General features: G+C 39.6%; 1 protein-coding gene across 1 annotated transcript in view; it reads right to left on the bottom strand.

Annotated features, from left to right (window-relative positions):
* Positions 1-24,086, bottom strand: part of OLA1 (Obg like ATPase 1) — a 163,933-nt gene extending 139,847 nt beyond the window's left edge. The window contains exons 1-3 of the mRNA XM_055572192.1: positions 23,924-24,086; positions 22,209-22,309; positions 4,356-4,499 (exon numbers count right to left, since the gene is read on the bottom strand). Of these exons, the coding sequence (XP_055428167.1) occupies positions 4,356-4,499; positions 22,209-22,309 (245 nt within the window). The 5' untranslated portion in view covers positions 23,924-24,086. The remainder of the gene's footprint in view (positions 1-4,355; positions 4,500-22,208; positions 22,310-23,923) is intronic.
* Positions 24,087-24,343: the final 257 nt, after the last annotated feature.

Genomic DNA, 24,343 nt, shown 5'->3' with positions numbered 1-24,343 from the left:
AAGTGCATGTAACGATGTGAACCAATTAACAGAATAGTAACAACCTAGTTGTTAACAACTGCAACAGAATGAGACAAGGTCAAGCAACAGTTAACACAAACTAGAAAACAAGTTAACAAAACCAGTCAGCCATGTAAAAAGGGAGATTAAAGCATGAGTAAATAAAGCTCAACGTCATATGACAAAGGTGTATGGCCTACATATGTATCCTTTGTCAATTTTCAGAATATTCTCTTTTCAGAATGTCAGTTTTACTACATGATAAAACACAACATAAAGTTCCATAAAATACTTCTCTATTATCTACATGGAAAATGAGTATTTTAAAAATAACTTCCATAATTTTTTTTTTATAGAAATAGAAATAGCTGATAGCTCTTATCAGCAAATCCACAGAAAACATACATGAGATATGGTTCAGTTTTTGGTGGATACTGTGGTTGCCTCACCAGTGGTGTCCTCTGCCCTTCCCCTGGGGACTACACTGACTGTCACTTGGCTAGCCATCCCTCCCCAGTGTAGCCCAGAGCTTTGGAGAAGTTGGCTCTATACCTAATTCTAGAAGGGGCATGTACTTGGACCTAAATAAGCAGTTTAATCTCATCCCCTAGGCACAACCAATGACTCCAGGACCTCTGCTTTGCCCCACTTGCCTAGAAAGACTTAAGGAGAGGTTTGCCAGAGAAGGTAAGAGCATTCTTAAACAGAAGCTCATCAGTGCTCTGACAGAGCTTCTAGAAGTAAAACCCTCATTCCTCACTCTGAACATGGACGACAAAGTATACAATTCCAAGACTGGAGAGGCATCCTATGAATAAAAGGGAAGGCAATCTCAGGATCCAGCTGAGGAAGAAAGTAAAATGGAGAGGCGAACAAACCCAGGTCCTTGCTGACACAACCTAAGTGCTGACACCAAGACTAAAATACCAGCCACCTGTTGCTATCTCAGTAAATGAATTTTCACAGCAGTACGTTAAGTGCAACCAAACTCATCTACATAATGTCTTATACCTAAAACTATCACCCATATGATAAATATAAAGTACAGTAGCATAGATATGAGTGGAAAGGCCTTGAATTTGAAGTAAGAAGCCTTCAGCTCTAGTCCTGGTTGACATTAACTATCTGTGTGACCTTGGACAAATCATTTTACCTTCTTAGATTTTCATTTCCTTTTACGAGGAAACAAGACAGGTCAATCTATAGTTCTGAGACTCAGTTTTCTAATGGGAATGAGTTTAATTCTGATTCTTGATTTAAGGCCATGATAAAGGTTTAAACCATTAATACCATATATCAAAAAACAAAAACTTGAGCCCTTATTCAAGGATTTTTTATACACGCACCAGTGATTTTTAAGACTACTTTATGTTTTTAGATCGTACGAAATTTAGATCATTGTCAATGTCCTGATTATAATGGTTTACTCTGGCAATGCAGGAGAGTGTCTATATTCAGCAAATAAAAATTGAAGAATTAAAGTGCAGTGTGGCATCATGTCTGCAACTTACTTTCAAGAGTTCAGAGAAATTTGAGTGAAACCATACAAGCATTCTACATATGATTTTTTAGCTTATATATAAAATTGAAATCATTTAAAAATAAAATGTTTTTTAAAAGGATACAGAAGTCAGCTTGAGGAGTCAATCTGAGGGATATAATTTGAGCTACGTCCAATGATTATAATAGATTATAACAAAGTGAGTAACAGTGATAGGAATAAATACATGAATGAATAAATGAAAACAAGAAAGCTCTTCTTACAGCAGAATGCCATCTAATAAATAAAAAAAAATGATGAAATTACAAAATCATCATGTGACAATCATCACAGTAATAATTAATTTGTCAAAAATGAACAGATGCTAAAACTAGAGGATGAAAGTAGGAGAAGAAAATGAATTTGGTATATATTTTATAGTTAGAACTCAGGAATTTCTGACAGATTGGATGTAGGGGTGAGGAAAGAAAAGAATCCAGAATAAATCTTGGGCTTTAACTTAAGCAACTAGAGAAATAATAGGGGTATTAACTGAATTATAAATGTCTTGAGGAAGCACAATATTGACACAGGCAGAGTGGAACCAAGAAGCTCATTTTGGACATGTCAGGTCAGAGGCACTTGCTTAGTCATCTAAGTGTCAGCATCAAAGATGCAGTTAAGAGACATGTCTGGAGTTCAACAGAGTTCAGGACTGGAGATGAAATCTTGGGATTTATCACCACGTTCAAAATAGTGAAAAACTAAATGCACACAAAATCTCAATAGTAGGAAAATAGCAAATAAACTGTACGCACATTCATATAACGTAGTATGAAGCATAAGTATTACATTAAAAATCATTTAAGTCTATATTTTTACTCTAGAAAAATATTAATAATACCTCAAAAGTATGGAAGTTTCTACCTTCAAAGTACTTATATTTATTATATCAAGACAGAAGTATACATGATTTTTACTCCTCTCTTTATACATTTCCATACTGTGAATTTCCTACAATAAAACTGTATTATTTTTTTTTCTAATTAAAAATATACCATTTAGGTTTGTGCAAAAGCAACTGTAGTTTTGCATTGGAATTGCAATTGATATTGGAATACATTCTTAAATAAATGTGGTTATGCTATACATCATTTTAATGTGCAATTCTTGCTTTATGATTTTTGCTAATGAATTGTTACTTGCTGTTTATTTTATATGTACTTTAGACTATAGAAATGATGTGAGACAAAAAACAAATCCAAGCGTTTTTCTTACTCAGGTTCAAAATGGGCCATGAAGCAGCAGAGACAGCTCACATCAACAGTGCATTTGGACCAGAAACTGCTAATGAATGTACAGTGCGGTGGTGGTATAAGAAGTTTTGCAAAGGAGACGAGAGCCTTGAAGATGAGGAGCACAGTGGCCGCCATGGGAAGGTGACAACGGCCAACTGAGAGCCATCATCGAAGTTGATCTTCTGACAACTGCACAAGGAGGTGCCGAAGAACTCAACGTCAACCATCCTACAGTCATTCAGCATTTGAAGCAAATTAGAAAGGTGCAAAAGCTTGACAAGTGGGTGCTTCGAGAACTATCCGAAGATCAAAAACATCAACGTTCTGAAGCGTCATCTTCTCTCATTCTACACAACAATGAACCATTTCTCTATCAGACTGTGACAAGCAATGAAAAGCGGATTTTATACAACAACCAGCAACGACCAGCTCAGTGGCTGGACCAAGAAGAAGCTCCAAAGCACTTCCTAAAGCCAAACTTGAACCAAGAAAAGGGTCATGGTCACTGTTTGGTGGTCTGCTGCCAGTCTGATCCACTACAGCTTTCTGAATCTCAGCAAAACCATTACACCTAAGAGGTATGCTCAGCAAATCAACGAGATGCACAGAAAACTGCAATGCCTGCAGCAGGCACTGGTCAAGTAAATGGGCCCAATTCTTCATGACAATGCCCCCTGAACATCGCACAACCAATGCTTCAAAAGTTGAACGAACTGTTCTACAAGGTTGGCCTCATCTGTCACATTCACCTGACCTCTTGCCGACCAACTACCACTGCTTCAAGCCATCTCGGCAACTTTTTGCAAGGAAAATGCTTCCACAACCAGCAGGACGCAGAAAACGCTTTCCACGGGTTCGCTGAATCCCAAAGCACAGATTTTTATGCTACAGGAATAAACAAACTTATTTCTCATTGGCAAAAATGTGTTGACTGTAATGGTTCCTATTTTGATTAATAAAGATATGTCTGAACCCAATTGTAATTATTTAAAATTCAGGGTCTGAAACCGCAATTACTGTTGCACCAGCCTAATAACATGTTTGTTATAAAAACTTTAAACAACATAGAGAAACACAAGAAATAAATGAAATTCCACTCTAAAAATTACATTCCTTAGAGATAACCATCGATTAATTTGTGATCTTCACTTCATACATTTTCCTATGAATACACACATACATGTATACTTTTACATGAGTGGAATCACATAATACAGACTAATTACTCCCTTTACTTAACACTCCCCAGAAAAAAATAACTGCAAGGTTAACAACGGATATATCCTTCCTTACCCTTCTCCAGGCTCTACATTACTTTAATAATCACCCCAAATAATGGCAACCCACTCTAATGTTCTTGCCTGGAGAATCCCATGGACAGAGGAGCCTGGGGGGCTCCAGTTCATGGGGTTGCAAAGAGTCAGACACCACTGAGTGACTGAGCACTCACAAAATAACAATTCCGAATTAATTTTGAAAAAAAATTAAAACACATGATTTTAAATACATCACTAATATATATGTACTTAATCTATACAGGGCTACCACATGAACAATACCATAAAGATTTTTCTTACCTTGCTGGTTTGTGGTACTGGCAAAGAAAGTCAAATCTTTCATCAGGCACAGGTACTCTGCTCTCATTCGGATCAATAGTGCAGAATGGGAAGTTTTCTGCTGAAGCTTGACTATTGGTTAGTACATTGAAGAAGGTAGATTTCCTAAAAGGAATAAAAACAATTTCAATCAATTTTTAGGCTAGCACAGAAAAATTTATCCTACTCTCATTTCAATGCTCAAATAAAATCCATGAGGGTTATAAAAACAATCTGGGGAAAGAGGAGGATACATTCTTACTAAGAGAAATGAATTAAATTTACAACAGTGCAGCTCATGATTTACAATTAAGTTATGCTCCTATCTCAGTCTACTTAGACTGTGAAAAACATTTCCCCAAAGAATCTTTGTTATAAGTAACTAGTTTCACATCATACTACAAAGCCTATATATTTCATTCCTAAGTTGCAGAAACACCAGTATCATTTCACCTGTATCTAGTATGATTTCCTCTGGCAAAAATGTAGAGACGTATGTATTTAGTTAGGTCAATTACTTCCCAAGCATTCTGAATTGGGAAACAGATGCTAACTGCCTCGTAGGAAATGGAAGTTTGGAGCTCAGACTCCCTTCTACTTGTTAATGCATAAGGATTATTGGTAGTCTAGAACTGTGATCTGTGGATTATGAAGGTAAAAATGGGAATTTTTTCCAAAGTACAACTTTAATCAAGAAAAAAGCTATTAATAATAAATAACACACACTCAGAGAATGCCAACTCCTACTACTATTCTCTCTTTTGTACCTGTCCATCAGTCTTTAAAATACAGCTCTTATATCCCATTCAAATTAAATATTTTAGATTAAAGTAGAGAAGTTTCCCAAAACAGCCATTTAAATCATTACTGGTTGCTTAGAGCATCACTGGTCAAATCTGCTTGCCTATAATAACAGACTCAGCTGAGAATTTAAAGGCGTGCGTACTACCAGGCCTCTTTCCAGATTTGGTATAGGTTACTAGAATAATCTACAAGTTCATATTTATCAAAAAAGTAATTAAAGGGAATTCCCTGGCAGTCCTGTAGTTAGAACTCTGCACTTTCACTGCTGAGGGCATGGATTTGATCCCTGGGCAGAGAACTAAGATCCTGCAAGCTGTATGGTGCAGCCGAAAAGTGAAAAATAAATAAAAGGAAACTGAAATATTGTACACCTGCAATAAAAATAATAGCAAAATAATGGTACAATAAAAATATTTTAACCAAAATTTAAATATATTAATTAATCCACTTATAAGACATTTGTGCCTTTCTTGGGGGACAAAAAAAACCGCAGCTGTATTTCTGGATACTGTAGATAAAAAACTGCTTGTTGCTATTACCACAGGTTCAGTAACTGCAACATAAAAAGGCCATAGGGAGTTCATGGAGTTATTTTCAAATTTATTGGTATTAATAACTATTGCATTTTGACTGCCTACCTGGACAAAAATATGTTTCATAATAAAGAAATAAACTTAAAATTAAAACATATTACATAACAACAACATAGAAAAGAAAGTCCCAGTATCTCTTAGGCCAAAAGAATTCTTACATGCATCAACTAAACTTGGAAGACAGCTCCATTTTCACAGGTCACCTCCTCTTGGCCAGGATTTTAAATTTCACAAAGCCCAAGTCATCTATATTTTCCAATAGCTTTGTAAGTACAAAAAAAGAAAAAGAAATTTTCTAAGGATTATTAGTACAGGCTTTGGTGGCAAGCTAAGACATTTTGATCAATTCAAATCTACTAAAGAAAAGCCTTGCAAAAGCAAAGAATTTTAAAGTTTTGGCTTAAATTGGAGTGGTAAAGCCTATAAGACTTTTTGGTGAAATGAGGATTTTATACACACACACGCACACATGCACACACACACACACACACACACATTCAGATCCCTTAAGGTTATTATTGAAGCTTGAAGATATAGGAAAGATTCAAAATTGTAGGGATCTCTCTCTAATGCAAGAAGAGGTTTACATAAACATTACTTCAGCAATGAAATGAAATATTATTTCTTTTCTCATAAGAGTAGCTAGACTTAATGTATGCTTCCTCCACTTAAAATCTATTTTATTTCTGAAGCTATATATTTTATTGTAATAGGTAAATCTGACTGAATATGTTTAACCTAAAATCTTATGCAAAATTATATTATGTATAGGGAAGTTAGGATACCAATGTAAACTCCGCCATTATTCTGAATTAACTATTTATAAAATACACATTCAAAAACATGGAAAACGTAAAATGTTTTTTTGAAATGTTTTTAATTTATATTAAGATTTATATTAATTAATTTATATTAAGTATATAAATATGTTATATATTATATAAATATAATTTATATTAATTTATATGAAGTTATAAAAGATATAACTAAACTGTTAAAAAGTAACTACCTACTAGATACAGAAATAAAAATGACAGAAATAAATACAGTGTGTGTACTCATGGTTAGTAAAATATCACCAGTAATAAATCACTGAGGGTTATTACACAGGCCTTCAATATAACACAAAGAGAAAAGCACTTCACCTCCATAGTGTTCTTCCCAAAAGTCTATAGCATGATTCCTGATATGAAAATATAAAACTATAGCAATCCAAATAGTGTGGAGCTGGCATAAAGACAGACACATACACTAGAGGAATAGAATAGAGAGCCCAGATATACAGCCTTCCATATACAGTCAAATAATATTTAAACAAGGGTATCTAGAATGGGAAAAGACAGTCTCTTCGATAAATGATGCTGAGGAAACTGGACAGCCATATGCAAAGGAATGTAGACCCTTACCTTACACTATATATAAAAATTAACTCAAAATGGATTATAGACCTAAAGCCTAAAACTATGAAACCTACAGAAGGAAATGTACAGAAGCAGCTTTGTGACGCTGCATTTGGCAATTATTTCTGAGATATGACACCAAAAGGACAGGCAACAAAAGCAAAATTAGGGGAAAAAAAAATGAGGCTGCATCAAAGCAAAGGACCTCACAGACATTTCTCCAAAAGAAGATAAACAAATAGCCAAGAAACACGTGAAAAGATGCTCAACATCACCTATCATCAAGAAAATGCAAATCAAAACCACAATGAGGCATCACCTCACACCCAACTGAATGGTCACTATCAAAAAAACCCCAGAAAATAAGACTTCCCAGCAGTCCACTAGTTAGGCATCCATCTGTCAATGCAGGGGACACAAGCTTGACCTCTGGAAGAAGACTCCACATGCCGTGGGGCAACTAAGGCCACACGCCACACCACTGATGCCCAGGCACCCTAGAGCCCCTTCTATGCCACAAGAGAAGCTACCACAATGAGAAGCCCACACACAGCAACTAAAGAGCAGCCTCAGCTCGCTGCAACTAGAGAAGGCCCACGAGTACCAACAAAGCCCCAGTGCAGCCAAAAAAAAAAGAAAACAGTAAGCGTTGGCCAAGATATAGAGAAACTGGCACAGTCCTGGTAGAATGTAAAATGGCACAACTGCTTTGGACACCAGTATGCAGATTCCTCAAAAAAATTAAAAAATAAAATTACCATGTGACCCAACAACTTCACTTCAGGGTATTTACCCTGAATAATTATAAGCAGGATCTAAAGTGATATTTGGGAGGAGGCAATGGCACCCCACTCCAGTACTCTTGCCCGGAAAATCCCATGGACGGAGGAGCCTGGTGGGCTGCAGTCCATGGGGTCGCAAACAGTTGGATATGACTGAGCGACTTCACTTTCACTTTTCACTTTCATGCACTGGAGAAGGAAATGGCAACCCACTCCAGTGTTCTTGCCTGGAGTATCCCAGGGACGGGGGAGCCTGGTGGGCTGCCATCTATGAGGTCGCACAGAGTCGGACACGACTGAAGCAATTTACCAGCAGCAGCAGCAAAGCGATATTTACAGACTCATGTTCACTGCAGCATTATTCACAATAACCAAAAGGTGGAAGGAACCCTAATGTCTACTGACAGAGAAATGAACAAAGAAAAAGATTACAGCATGACAAAACATGAAAATGGAATTGAGGGTCATTATACAAAATACCTGATTGGCACTTTTCAAAAGTAAATGAAAATTTTTGTGACCTTTAAAAGACCTATACTAGAAAAGAAAAAGTACATCAGTGGGAAAACTGGTGAAATCCAAATAAAGTCTATAGTTAATAGTAAATAATTAAGAAAAAAATCTATCTGAATTATGTGAAGATACAGCAACAATGACCAGAATTTTGAAAAAGAACCTATGAAAATCAAAAGACTTAAAAGAAAGTAGATTAGGAAGTACTTTTAAGGCATAAATTACTGTTGATAACAGGAAAAAGTGAGTAGGAGAGCACATCTGTTGTCCAAAAGATTATTCTAAACATATTAAAAAAGAAAGCAAATAATTCCCAGTCTCAAATTTCCGCAGACGAGCAGGTACCCTGGAATACTGACAGAAATAATAAGAGTTAAGATCATTTAAATTGGGGAATTTTGCTTCCCCTTCTATTCATAGAACTGCTCTCCTGCCACAATCAACTAGCAAATCAGACAAAACATATGAAATAACAGTTTTCAAACAGTGGACAATATACCGCACAGGAAGTGTTCCCTGCAAGAACAACAAATGAACTAAGCTCTGAAACTGCCCTAGCTTACTGCCTAAAGGTGGTTTCAAAGCCACAGCACAGGAAGGGGGAACCAAAGGAAGCTGGCAGTCGTGCCAAGTTAAAGAGACTGAGATGAGAGTTTTGAGAAAGCCAAAGCAGCTAGAATTTATAGGACAGTGTACTAAAAGGAAGCAGCTGCACAGACAGGGCTCTGGAGATCAGCAGAAGGTATCTTCAAGAATAAGGCTGCGTAACACTGTACACGAGTAAGGTCAGTGTCCACAGGCCAGGGGAAAAAATACCCAAGAGCAGCACAGTGAACAATTCTCAAGTTCACACAGAGCTTAGAATAGTTCACATCCCTACCAGCTGGAACATACAGAGATATAATAATGCAAGGGAACTTGGGTAGAGTCCTCAAAGCCACATCTTAGTATAAGAGCTAAAGTAGCACCACAGCAAAAAAATATTATGAACCTATCTTAAGAAAATATAATAAAAAGTCTCAAAAAAATAAAAAACCAAATGTGAGAACAAAGTCCAACACTCATTAAAGGACTACTATAACTTTCAGCAAGCAACATAAAATCCAGCATCTAGAATCCAATAAAAAGTAAGAGGAATGCAAAGAAGCAGGAAAATAAAACATAAAAATCAAGATAAAAGTCAACAAACGTAAACAAACCCAGTAATGATAGAGATGATGGTATTAGCAGATGAGGACCTTAAGATAAATGTTATAGATATTTTTAAATTTTTCTGAAGGATATGAAGGTAAATATGAAGACAATGAGGAATTAAATTAAAAACTACCCAGGCAGGGCTATGGTATAAAAAACATAATATCTAAAAAAATGAAACTGAAATGATAGCCACTGGATGTAACTAACTGCCCAATAGACACTGCAGAAAAGATCAGTGAGGATGAAGACAGAGCAAGAGAAACCATCAAGTGAAGCACAGAGGGGGAAATTGGACAAAAAAAATAACCACAGCTTCAGCAGAATACTAATTAGAGGATTAACTCACATATAATAAGAATCACAGAAGGAGAAGAAAAGAAACAGGGAGAAGGGGAGGGAAAAGCATTTGAAGAAATACTAGCCAAATATTTTACAAATTTAATGAAAATCATAAACTCACAAACCTAAAAATCTCAACATATCCCAAGCAAAAGAGGCATAAGAAAAACCATAACAATGCATATGAAAATCAAATTTCTGAAAACTAGTATATAAAAAGAAAATTTTAAAGAAAACTATAGGGGGACAAAACACATTATGTACAGAAAAACCATGATGATAATGACAATAGACTTCTCATTAGAAAGCTGAAGAAAATGGAAGATACCTTCAATGTGCTCAAAGAAAAACTGTTCCTAGAATTGCCAAAACAAAAATCTTTCCAAAATGAAGGCATAATAAGCACATGAAAAGATGCTCAACATTAATAGGAATCAAGGAAATGCAATTCAAAACCACAATGAGATGCCACTTCATGGTTTGTCTATAATCAAAAAATGGTAACAATCAACGATACCACAAATAACAAATGCTGAAACTAAGATATGAAGAAAAAAGAACCCTTGTACACTGTTGGTGGGAGGTGTAACTACTGTGGAAAACAGCATGGAGGTTCCTCAAAAAACTAAAACTAGGGACTTTCCTGGTAGTCCAGTGGTTAAGAATCTGCCTTGTGAAGCAGGGGACCTGGGTTCGATCCCTGGCTGGGGAACTATGATCCCACATGCCACAGAGTAACGAAGTCCACGTGCTGCAACTATCGAGCCTGTGCACTCAGCAGCCAGCGCACCACAGCCAGAGAGCCTGTGCACCACAGTGAAAGATCTCGAATGACAATGAAAATCCTACGGGCGGCAACCAAGACCTGACACAGCCAAATAAATAAATAAAGTATTTAAAAAAAAAAACTATTAACTACCATATGATCCAGCAATTCCACTCCTTGTGTACATACCCAAAGAAAACGAAAACTCCAATTCAAAAAGATACATGCACCTCAATGTTCAAAGCACCATTATTTACAACAGCCAAGATATGGAAGCACACTGTGTCCACCAACAGATAAAGGGATAAAGATGATGTCACACACACACACACACACACACACAGGAATACGACTCAGCCATAAAAAGGAAAGGGAGGGGGGAAGGAAGAGAGAGAAAGAGAAAGGAAAAAAGAAAATTTTTGCCATTTACAATACAGATGGCCCTGGAGGGTATTATGCTTAGTGAAATAAGTCAGGCAGAGAAAAGATAAATACTAAATACTATGTTATCATTTATATATGGAGTCTAAAAAACAAAACAAACCAGTGAATGTAACAAAAAAGAAACAAACTCACAGATGAAGATAATGAGGAATGCAAAAAAATATGAAAACTATCAGACATAACAATTGTATAAATATCTGAAGTGAAATGAAACTGAAATGAAGATACAGAGAACAAAACAGTGGTTATCAGTGGGGATAGGGAAAAGGGGTAGCAGCAAGACAAGGGCAGGGGAGTAAGGTATATACAAACTACTATGCATAAATAAGCCATAAGGATATAGTATTCAGCACAAGGGATAGAGCCAATATTTTATAATAACTGTAAATGAAGTATAATCTACAAAAATTTTGAATCACTATGATACACAGCTTAAATTAATATTGTAAATCAAGTGAAATGAAGTCACTCAGTCGTGTCTGACTCTGCGATCTCATGGACTGTAGCCTACCAGGATCCTCCATCCATGGAATTTTCCAGGCAGAAGTACTGGAGTGGGTTGCCATCAACTATACCTTAAAATTTAAAAATGCTTAATAAAGGTAATAACAAGCATTGGTGAGAATGTGAAGAAAGTAGGCCCTAAATACGTTGCTGATAGGAATACAGACTTACATGCTCGCTTTGGAAAATAGTCTGGCAGTTCCTCAAATAAATACACAGTCACACACAACCTAGAAATTCCACTCTTAAGTATACACTCAAGAGCAGTGAAAACATATGTCACACATAAATTTGTTTATTCCAAAGCTGGAGCAGAGAAAGTACAAATAAGTCGAGAACACAATATACACAATTTTCTACTTTCTGGAGTCAGAAAGTAGAAAATACTAAAAAAATAGAGGACACATCAAAAGGTATACTTGTGAACAGTAAGGCTCCTGAAGGCCATCTATGGGCAGTTTGAGTGACACAATGTAACAACAGTAACCCATTATAAACAACAAAGTAAAAGCTGATCCTGATACAAACAAATTATAAGTAACAGAAGAAGGGGAGGCTCTTCTTTACAACAGAATTCTATACAACCGAATTTCCATTGTTCCTTCTATAAATATATAAATATACAAGGAACAACAGAAATGTTTAAATCACCATTTGGTAAACACCACAATAATAACTATTTCAAACAAGAATCATTAATACATGCCATAACTGGGAGGCAAAAGTATGAGAAACACAATATTTACATAATTTCAAAGGATCTTCCTACAACATATATTTATTAATTGTAATGGGAAATACAGAAAACCTTTCAGTGAAGAAATCTGTCAGACATCTCCTAGATAACTGATCAAAGTTAATTAACATCACTAGCATTAGGACTGGAAAAGGAAATGGCAACCCACTCCAGCGTTCTTGCCTGGAGAATCCCAGGGACGGGGGAGCCTGGTGGGCTGCTGTCTATGGGGTCGCACCGAGTCGGACACGACTGAAGCGACTTGGCAGTAGCATTAGGACAAACCAAGGTCCTATGCTTCCGGATGTAATGTACTTAGAAGCATATGTCAATTCTGCATCCAAAAGTATGAATTTTACCACCGGAAATATTAGATAAACATCAGGTTTAAGGGCCTAAGGTAAATGGCCACCACTCCCCAAAAGTGTCAAGGACATAAAGAAACAAAGTGATAAACTGTTTCAGATTAAAGGAAACTAAGGACACAGCAAGGGTTAAATGCAACATATATGTAACCCTGGACTAGATCCTGCACCAGAAAATGAGTATTAGTAAGAAAACTGGTAAATCAATGCTGATTTCCTAATTTTTATAACCATACTGTGTTAACAGTTGGGGAATGTAAACAGACCTCATATAGGATTTTTTTTTAACTGGTTTTGCAAGCGTAAAATTTTTAAATTGTGAAACTTCTTGAAAAAAACAGTTTTTATTTAACCTTAAGCAGAGTCACACAGACTGGGAAGAGGTAGTTCTAATATATATCCAACAAGGAATCCATATCCAGAATAAACAACACCTAATCATTACAAAAAAGAAAAAAAAAATCCTTCACAGAAGAAGACCAATAAACATTTTTAAAAAGGCTCAAAATCATTAGCTATCAGAGAGATGCAAAACAATCGTGAGATGATACACGGAGTATGACCAAAATGAAAACGAATGGTAATACCAAGTGCCAGTGAGGATGCAGAACAATTAGAAATTCTACAACACCAGCACTATAAGAATAATAATAAATAATTTGGAAAACTATGTGGCAGTATCTACTTAAAGCTATTTAACTAGTAGGGGTGGGAAGTTTGGAGAAGAGGCAGGGTAAGTGGGTAAGTGCATCCATTCACCCAACAGAAACGAGTGCTTAGATCCACTCACCAAAAGACATGTACATGAAAGTTCAAATCACCTCAATCCATTAACAGGCAAAAACTGGAAACTACCCAAGTGCCCATCACAGCAACCTGGGTAAACATCCTGTATATTTTCTCAGGCATAACGTTGATGTATAAAAAGTGTCTGAGTGCATAATGTGTGACTCCATCTCCATCAGGCAAACTAACCAATGCAGTGATATAAGCTGGAATGTGGCAGGAAAGACAGTACCGACTGAGAAGGGGCACGGGCAAGTCTTCTGGCACCGGATTTGTTCTAGATCTTGACGTGGGTACTGGTTACATGGGTGAATTAAAACGTAAAAATCTGATATGTACATTTAAAGTTTTCATGTTTTATTGTATATGTTATACCTCAATGTAAAAAACAAACAAAAAAAATCACTTGGGCAAAACAAAACAAAAGATTCACTATAGATAATGCTCTGACAAAAAGCCCACTTAAGAAGCCTCTGGAATAGTTCAAGTAAGAAATCAGTGGCAATGAAGATGTGAAAAAAACAGATCAGAGAGACACTCGGGTACCAGGTTTGGTACCCTACAGAAAAATACAGCTGAGGAGAAAGGATGCAAAGATAAATCTCTCAAGTATCTGGGCGGAAAGCAGTATTACTATACAAGAGAGGGAATATAACAGCAGGACTATAGAAAAGAGAAGCCAACAGATGATTAAAATCAGGAGAGGATGAGACTAACCAGGGAGAAAGGATGAGAGAGAAGACAGCCAAGGACAGAAATCTACTATTAAGAGAGCAAACAGCGGAAGTGTAGCAAGCACAAAAGACTGCAGAAGAGTAAGAAAGGTGGAGAGTTACAAACAGGGCCGAGAAGTTACAGACAAAACGTGAGCACCAGCTTTCAGATCACTACTGCATTTTGCTATAGTCTTTGTCAAAACCAAACATTTTTAAAAGGCCTTAAATGACCTAAAAAAAAAGTTAAAGTACACAATTTGTGATTTCCCTGTACCTTCATTTCCAAATCAGTTTCAAACTAGTTCATGCAAGCAATCTGCAGAAACAATTAAGTCATAAGTGGAAGATACTGTCAAGAATTTATAACTATAAATGAAAAATATAATCTATTCCAAGGATAGAATACACATAATTGGTTATTTCTTATATATAATGTATATATAATAAAACACTACTCCGTATGAAGTTAGTGGCTTTTCTGGATACGAAATTTTTAACAATCAAATACTGGGAAAAAATCTGGCCAGCATGAAAAATAAATATATGCATAAAGAGCAAGTTATAAATTGAACACTGAGAGAATAATCTTCCGCCAGTGAGCTTCTTGAAGCAATCAAGAATAGAGCCTCAGGCTTCCCTTGTGGTCCTGTGGTGAAGAATCTGCGTTGCAATGCAGGGGACACTGGTTCAATCCCTGGTCTGAGAAGATCCCACATGCCTTGGGGGCAACTAATAAGCCCGTGAGCCACAACTACTGAACCCACTCTCTGCAACCTACCGAAGGCCACAGGCCTTAGAGCCCGCGCTCGGCAACGAGAGAAACCACCGCAGAGAAGCCCGCACACTGCAGCTGGAGTAGCCCCAGCCGGCCGCAACTAGCGAAAGCCCATGCCCAGCAACAAAGACCCAGAGTAGCCAATAGATAAACAAGAGACAAAATGTATTTTTTAAAAAAAGGAATGGTGCTTCTTCAGTAAGAACAAGAAGCTGAGAATCAGCCAGAAAGACCTCTCCAGGAAACAAATGGGTGTCATACAAAACTATACTGGAGAAATAATAGAATGCAGCAGATTAAAGATGGCCACACATTTTTTGCCACTCCTCCCACCAAGAAACTGGTCTATTTCCCTTCCCTCCTTGTCTCTGGGCTGGTGTCATGACTTGTTTTAACTAAAAGAAATAGGTGGAAGCATGTTGTACCACCGTCACATCTTCTCTCTCTTGGGAGCTAGCCACCATGCTATAAAAAAGTTTGGAGATAACCTGGAGAGACAGAAGCCAAGTAAAGGAGGGCAGAAATGACCCAGACTTCCAGCCAAGCCTGATAAGGCCCCAGCCCTGCCAGTATGGCCACTTGAACCCTCCAATCCTGACTGGCCACCAGCTGAATGCAGGCACATATAGGATATATAGGATCTGAAGTGAGACCAGTAGCAAACTCTCCCAACTAAGCTACAGAACCAGGAGAAATAATAAACAGTCATTGTCTTAAACCACAAGCTTTTGGAATGGTTTGTTACATAAAACTAGATAACTAAAACACTGAACATAATTATCCTGCAATTTTTTTTAAAGCATTTCCTACAGTGTTTTCCTCAACAACAGTACCTAGCTTTGAAAGACTTTGTAGTTGGTCTCTGGCGAATTGGAAAACATCAAGTTGTAGGAACAACCAAAGGACATTCCCAGAAGTATCAACTAAGCAAGACAAATAGTCCCCTAAGGCAGCTGTGACTGCTGGAACAGAGTGTACAGTGGTCCCCCAATTCTCATTCTCTCCTCCTTTCACAGTAACAGATTTTTTAACCAATCATCTGTCCATCAAAATAAAGACTACATTTCCTAGCCTTCCCTGAAAAATTCTTATGACTAAATCTGGACAAAAGAATGTACAGTGTGGCAGCTTACAGGAAAAAAAATCCATAATAGACTGCAGGGCAAGTCATTTGGCCCTTTGACCTTCTGGATAACCAGCTGTCTGGAATTCACAACACTTCGTATGATGAGAACGACAGGCCGCTCCCTTAGGACTGCCAAGGCACAAAGTGCAAGGAGCTGGGGTTTCTAAGACTTCATAAAGCGAAGTCAACATACCAACCCATGACTACTAAATTTACTTTACATAAAAAAGAAATTTCTGTTTAGGCCATAGTTTTGGGGGGGGGGTTCTGACACCTGCAACTGAAACTAACTGCATCTCATGCAGTGACAGCAGCAAGAAGAGCTGTCCCATGACAGAATATCAAATTGTAGTTCCTCAAGCAAAGACAATATAATGGAGCAAGGACAGTCTTTTCAACAAACGGTGCTGGAACAACTGGACATCCATATGCCAAAAAAAAAAAGAATCTAGATACAGACATTACACCATTCACAAAAATTAACTCAAATGGATCACAGACCTAAATGTAAATGCAAAACTAAAAAACTCCTAGAAGAAGTGAAGTGAAGTTGCTCAGTCGCTTCCAATTCTTTGCGACTCCATGGACTCTATAGTCCATGGAATTCTCCAGGCCAGAACACTGGAGTGGGTAGCCTTTCCCTTCTCCAGGGGATCTTCCCAATCCAGGGATCAAACCCAGGTCTCCGACATTGCAGGCGGATTATTTACCAGCTGAGCCACAAGGGAAGCCCAAAACTCCTAGAAGATAGGGAAAAACTCAGATGACTTAGGGTATGGCAATGACTTTTCAGTACAATACCAAAGGCATGATCCATGAAAGAAATAGTAAGGTTTGCAACCCCATGGACTATAGCTTGCCAGGTTCCTTTATCCATGGGATTTCCTGGGCAAGAATGTTGGAGTGGGTTGCCATTTCCTTCTCCAGGGGATCGTCCCAACCCAGGGATTGAACACGTGTCTCCTTCACTGGCAGGCAGATTCTTTACCATTGCACCACATGAGAAGCCCAATAAAAAGGTAAACTTATTTAAAATGAAAAATTTCTGCTCTGCAAACACGTCAAGAGAATAAGACAAGCCACAAACTGGAAGAAAATACTTGCAAAACACATATTCGATAAAGCACTGCTGCTGCTGCTGCTAAGTCGCTTCAGTCGTGTCCGACTCTGTGCGACCCCACAGACGGCAGCCCACCAGGCTCCCCCGTCCCTGGGATTCTCCAGGCAAGAACACTGGAGTGGGTTGCCATTTCCTTCTCCAAGGCATGAAAGTGAAAAGTGAAAGTGAAGTCGCTCAGTCGTGTCCAACCCTCAGCGACCCCATGGACTGCAGCCTTCCAGGCTCCCCTGTCCCTGGGATTCTCCAGGCAAGAACACTGGAGTGGGTTGCCATTTCCTTCTCCAATGCAGGAAAGTGAAGGTGAAGTCGCTCAGCCGTGTCCGAGTCTTTCCGACCCCATGGACTGCAGCCTACCAGGCTCCTCTGTCCATGGGATTTCCAGGCAAGAATACTGCAGTGGGGTGCCATTGCCTTCTCCGTGATAAAGCACAATTATCCAAAATATACAAAGAACTCTTAAAACTCAGCAATAAGAAAACAAACTAATTAAAAAATGGGCCAAGACCTTGACATACATCTCACCATAGAAGATATTCAGATGGCAAATAAGTATAAGAAAAGATACTTCACAATGTCATCAAGGAAATGCAAATTAAAACAATGGAATACCACTACACCTATTAGAATGGCCCAAATCCAGAACACTGACAGCACCAAATGCTGGCAAGGATATGGAGCTAAAGGAACTCTCACTCATTGCTGGTGAAAATATAAAACGATACAGCCACTTCAGAAGCTTCTTATAAAACTAAAAACATACTCCTGCCATACAATCCAGCAATCATATTCCTTGGTCCAAATGAGTTGGAAATTAATGTCCACACAAAAACCTACAGATGGATGTTTACAACAAGTAGTTTTATTCACAACTGCCGAAATTTAGAAGCAACCAAGATGTCCTTAAGTCAGTAAATGGATAAAAAAAACTATGGTACATCCAGACAATGAAATACTATTCAGTGCTAAAATGAAATGAGCTATTTAAGCCAGGAAAAGACATAGAAGAAACAAATGCATATTACTAAGTAAAAGAAGGCAATCTGAAAAGGCTACATACTGCACGATTCCAATTTCATTCTAAAAAGACCAAAGTATGTAAACAGCGAAAAGACTAGTGGTTGAGGAGAGTTCATAAATAGGCAGAGCACAGAGGATTTTCAGGGTAGTGAAACAACTCTGTGAGATACTATAATGGTGGACAAAGGTCTTTATACATTTGTCTAAATCCATAAAAGGTAAAGTACCAAGAGTGTACCCTACAGTAAATTATGGACGTTGGGTGATGTGTCAGTGAGGTTCATCAATGGTAACAAATGTACCACTCTGGTATGGGATGTTGCTAAGAGGGGAAGGACATGCACATATATGGGCAGGAGGTGTATGGGAAATCTCTGTGTCCTTCCCTCAAAGCCGCTGTGAGCCTAAAAACAAAACATACAAACAAACAAGCAAAAAACTTTAAAAAAAAAGTATCAGTAGTGTCCCCTAACATCCTCCAAGCCTTACACCTACAATGATATACTTGCCCAAGAAGAGCTAATTTATAAAGGGTCATTCAGGTAAGAAAAAGCAGAACAAACCTGGAAATTAAATTTCCATATTTTTGTTTTAGTATTCTTTCTACTTCTCTTCATTAAAAGTGGCCACCAAAACATGTCCCCTTATCACTAAACCTACACATGGCATCAAGGGCAGAAGAACTATCCCATTCACAAATAATTACTGACTGCCTACTAAGTTCCTAGGCTTCCCTAGTAGCTCAGTTAGTAAAGAATCTGCCTGCAATGCAGATTGCAGGTTCGATCCCTGGGTCGGGAAGACGATCTGGCGAAGGAAATGGTAACCCACTCCAGACTCTTGCCTGGAGAACTCCATGGACAGAGAAGTCTGGCAGGCTACATCCCATGGGATCACAGAGTCACACACAACTGTGTGACTAACTTTCACTTTCTTTGTCACTGTCACTAAGTTCCTAACACTGCTGCTGCTGCTGCTAAGTCGCTTCAGTCGAGTCTGACTCTGTGTGACCCCACAGACGGCAGCCCGTGCCCGGGATTCTCCAGGCAAGAACACTGGAGTGGGCTGCCATTTCCTTCTCCAATGCATGAAAGCAAAAAGTGAAAGTGAAGTCACTCAGTCGTGTCCGACCCTCAGCGACCCCATGGACTGCAGCCTTCCAGGCTCCCCCGTCCCTGGGATTCTCCAGGCAAAAACACTGGAGTGGGTTGCCATTTCCTTCTCCAATGCGTGAAAGTGAAGTCGCTCAGTCGTGCCCGACTCTCAGCGACCCCATGGACTGCACCTACCAGGCTCCTCTGTCCATGGGATTTTCCAGGCAAAAGTACCAGAGTAGGGTGCCATTGCCTTCTCCGAACACCAGTCTAAGTGCTAGAAATAATAACAATGAACAGAACAAAGCTATCCTTGCCTTCATGGAATTCAAAGTATAATGGGAAGAGGGCAGGGACATCAAACATTGATTAAATTAGATAACACATATAACATGCCCAATGATAGGCATATAGCAAATAAGTGTTCAAATAAGTATCAGCTATTGTTAGCTATAAATATTACCTCGATGTTTTTAGGTAATCAGCCTTATGGCTACTAAAAAGCAAACCTTTTTATTCATCCAGTTCTCTAAAAACCAAGAGATTCTTCAGATGGTTTCTGTGCTGTGCTTAGGCGCTCAGTCATGTCCGACTCTTTGCAGCCCCATGGACTGTAGCCCACCAGGCTCCTCTGTCCATGGAGCTTCTCCAGGCAAGAATACTGGAGTGGGTTGCCATGCCCTCCTCCATCGGTTTCTGTACTAAAGGTTCTTATTTTTTAACTGTCCCCTCTCCCCAGTCCATTTCTTGTGAGCCTATCTAGAGGAACACATGTTCAGTCAGATTTCCCTACACAGGAACCGGCATTCCTCTGGAGAGGCAGCAGGTGATGAGAAACACCCAGAGGACCATACCTCTGGTCCATACCCAGAGGTTCATATGGCTGGGCTCCATGCGGACCCACCTCCGCCAGGCTATCCAAGCTCCTGTCCCTACTGAGGCTTGGCCATTCAGCTTGCTCTTCAATGCTTTTCTTCCAGTGTCTTTTTCTTGCTTAAAACAACAAGAATTTGTGCTGCTTACGAAGAACCCTAACTGATACAGTTAGGCAATGTAAGATCATTCTATAAAAAGAAGTGTTCATAGCCAAACACAATTGCCAAATCTCATCAAACTGTGCATTATTAAAATGAGTGAATTTACTGTTATGAAGTATATGTCAACAAAACTGGAGAAGTATTTAATTTAAAAGCATAAATAACACATTTTAAAAAATATTTTAGGTTATTCTCATATATACTGACATTATGCTCTATGCTAAAAAACTCATATAGGAAATACTTTTTAAGATGGACCATTTTACAATTTCCCTGGCAGTCCAGTTGGTTAAGACTCTATGTGCTTCCACTTCATGGGGTATGGGTTCAATCCCTGGTCACCAAACTAAGATCCCACATGCCATGCAATGCAGCCAAAAATAAAATAAAAGGAAGAAGTTTAAGACAGCCCATTTAAAGTGTTTCCACTAACATCAAGCTGCACTGACTGCAATGAGTCTAGAATAAGAGAAGTATGTTAATATCTAAAAACTATGTCTTGCTTACTAAATGGAATAAAGCTCACAACATACATAATGATCATATCTTGCTTTCAAGTTTATTGACAGCACCCCTACAGTACTTTGCTTAATTATTTGTTTTGCTTATATTCCCACTCTCTGTTTAGTCTTACTTTGCAAGCAGCCTATATCACAGCAGGAAACCCCCTCAAAATGCAAACCTCTCCAGCTCCAGTTGAAATTAGGACAGCCACACTTGTCACGTTTTACATTACAAGAATTTCAGAACTGCCTCACTTGGTCACACCATGCTACATTCACTAGGCAGTCTCTATGACAGGGGCTCCAAGGAATACATCAAAGAACACGGTTGTCCCACCTGCCAATCTTAAGCCTAGCTCACATTCCAAAACATCTGTCACCTTAACAAATCCTTAACATATTGGATCTGATACTCCTTAGTACACCCCAATCATTTCTGAGACTTTTTTTTTATTTTAAGGTTAGTGAAAGGTATTAAAATAGAAGGGCAAATAATGAAAAAATAGACCTTGAACATCCAAGTTGCATGTGCATCTTTATACCAAAAAAACCCACAAATATTTCCTAATTACTGTCTCACTCGCAATAAGTGATTCACTTTAATTTTAAACATTACAAAACTCAAAATTTTATTCCCACAACTTTCAGATTTAACCACTTTATAACAGATACCCTTTTATCGTACAATTTCCAATATTAAGTTCAAATTCATCACCTTCTCTTCAAGTAAAAATTCAGTGATCTTATCCCTGATCTCCCCAAGAATCTAATCAAATTTATAATGTGGGTTTTAAAACTATTTACTAAAGTATCCTACTGTATGGCCTTTGGTAACCAGACTAGGTATCCTACATAGCCAACCAGCGAGAAAATCTAATTTAAACTACTCTAATTCCACATAAATTCAACACTGTCTCCCAACGGTGTTTGAGGCAAACTAGGGCTGTTCTGGCTCAACTAGATGTTTCAACTCCCACAGGTTCTTCCTCTGAGTTCAGCAAAACAAACAATGTAAGTTAACTCAAGTTTCAATACAGTATCTGTGTAGAAAACCAAAAATAAGATACATCTAAATGAAAACCTTGCTTTGTAACATAGTAATATTCCAGTTTCCTGGCCTCTTCAATTTAAATTTCAATTACCTTCAGAGTTTCCCTTTGTACCACAGGACCGAAATATTTACAAAAGGAAAATGTGAAAAGGCCAATATTCACCTACCCAACATTTGGTAATCCAACAATACCAATTTTCAAGGAGGTTCCAAATCTTCCAATGATTGGGGGTGGTTTAATTCCATCACCTCCCTTTTTGGGGGGCATCTGAAATGTCAAAACAAACATACACGTGAACAAAACATTTTACTATCCCCATTGACCAAAAACACATTTCATCACACAAAATATATTATTGAATAATAAAGAATAAAATGTACTGTATATATTAATTCAAAACTGACCTACTTTATTTCTCAACAACAATATAAACAGAAAAGTTGTTAACAGATTTGATTATGATAGTTGTCAAAGCAGTCACCCCTGAGAAGTACTGGAAAAACTGATCTAAAACTATGTGGCACCAGGGATTCCCTGCTGGCTTGGTGGTAAAGAATCCGCCTGCCAATGCAGGAGACACAGGTTCGATCCCTGATCTGTGAAGATCCCACATGGTGAGGCCCAACTAAGTCTGTGAGCCACAAATATTGAGCCTGAGCTCTAGAGCCCAGGAATGGCAACTACCGAGCCCACGTGTCCCAACTACTGCCTAGCGCCCCTGCTCTGCAAGGAGAGAAGCCACCGCAATGAGAAGCAAGTACTCCACAACTAGACAAAATCCAGAACAGCAAGGAAGACCCAGCACAGCCAAAACGAAATTTAAAATATGTAAGTAAAATAAAAATATGTGGCACCAGAAATAAAAAATAAAACAAGGTGCCAATCTTCCATTCAGACTGCTCACAAAACACTTTCTTAACCGGACGTGTGGTTACATGAATGAAAGCATTTGGAAGCACGAGTACAGATAAGAGTGTCAAAGAAAATCCATTCTAGAACCACTAGCAACCGAGTCACCTCCCACCAAACCATTCCCCCTTAATCTGGAACCTACTCTTTCCCATTTCGCACAGAAACACCACGTTTCACGTGAAAGAACACTCGCCAACATCAAGGTCTTGCCAACAAGTTTCTTCCACCTTTGGCACTGTTGCTACGACTCCTCAGACCTCATAAGCAACGTCCGGAATCTACCCTTTGATTATTCCTAGTCCTAAATGGATTTACTAAACCTTTTTGTTTAAAGGTCGAAACTTTCTGGGTCCCTGACAATCTGGCTCCAAGTTTCTCCGCGCGGAACTGACCCCACTTCAGTACTGCAAACTGAACTTAAGGGGACTGCTAACCTCACGTTTTATAAGCTGGGAACTATGTCCCTATCTTCTGGCTCCAGCGGAACCTCCGCGGGCCACGCTGAGGCCCCGCTCATAAAGTGATAGTCCAGCCTCTGATCCTTGACCCCAGAGGCCAAGGAATCTCCCTTCTAGGATCTTAACTCCCACCAGTTGCCAGCCAAACCCCGGATCTCCGAAGCACATTTACATGAGAGGAGACTCCAGTCCCCTGGCCTCCTACCGAGGGGTGGCCGGCCGCCCAGCCAAAGCAGAGACCCTCCAAAAACCTTCCCCCTCTGGATGGGGCCACTGGCCATCCCCGCCTCGGTAGGAGGCTTTCCCCAGAACGTGCCGGGTGAGGCGTGGGCCGCTCTCACGAGGCGCGGCCTAGTCCAACAACGCCTCATTCATCCACACGCTCCACGCCGCCGGCTGCCCTCGCCCCATGCCGGCCACCCAGCCGTGGCCCGACGCCGGCCTCAGAGCAACGGGTCGGAGGATCGAAGACGCGGCGGGGGCGCGCCCGCAGGCTCCCTGAGGAACTCACCGTGCTCGGGGCGCGCGATGACACGGGGGTCCCAGCGGCAGCGGGAGATGGGTCCTACCGGCAACGGGAGGCGGGGAGGAAGGAGGAGAGAGCGCAGGCCCGGCCCCTCCGCCGAGCGGCACGCACGTCGGCGGCGGCGGCGGAACGGGCGGGCCGGGCGCCGGGCTGCACCTGCGCGCAGGCCGCGCGCCCCGCCGCGCCCCGCCCTACCCCGCCCCGCGCGCCCGCCCGGCCCGTTGGTCCGGCCGCCTGGAGGCGGGAGAGAGTGGGAGGAGCCGCGCGGCACCCGAGCGGGCGGGAGCTAGAGATCCAGCCCTGCCTGCCTGACCCCGTGTACCCCCGAGAGGCGTGTTCCGCCCTCCCTACACTTGGGCGTCTCGGCCTGGGATCTCCGCTTCCTTCCCTGTGCTTGCCCTGCGT

Source organism: Bubalus kerabau, chromosome 3, assembly GCF_029407905.1.
Source record: "Bubalus kerabau isolate K-KA32 ecotype Philippines breed swamp buffalo chromosome 3, PCC_UOA_SB_1v2, whole genome shotgun sequence".
In the NCBI taxonomy this organism is placed as follows: Eukaryota; Metazoa; Chordata; class Mammalia; order Artiodactyla; family Bovidae; genus Bubalus; species Bubalus kerabau.
Note: the sequence above shows the minus strand (reverse complement) of the source record. Positions and strands in the feature narration are given on the sequence as shown.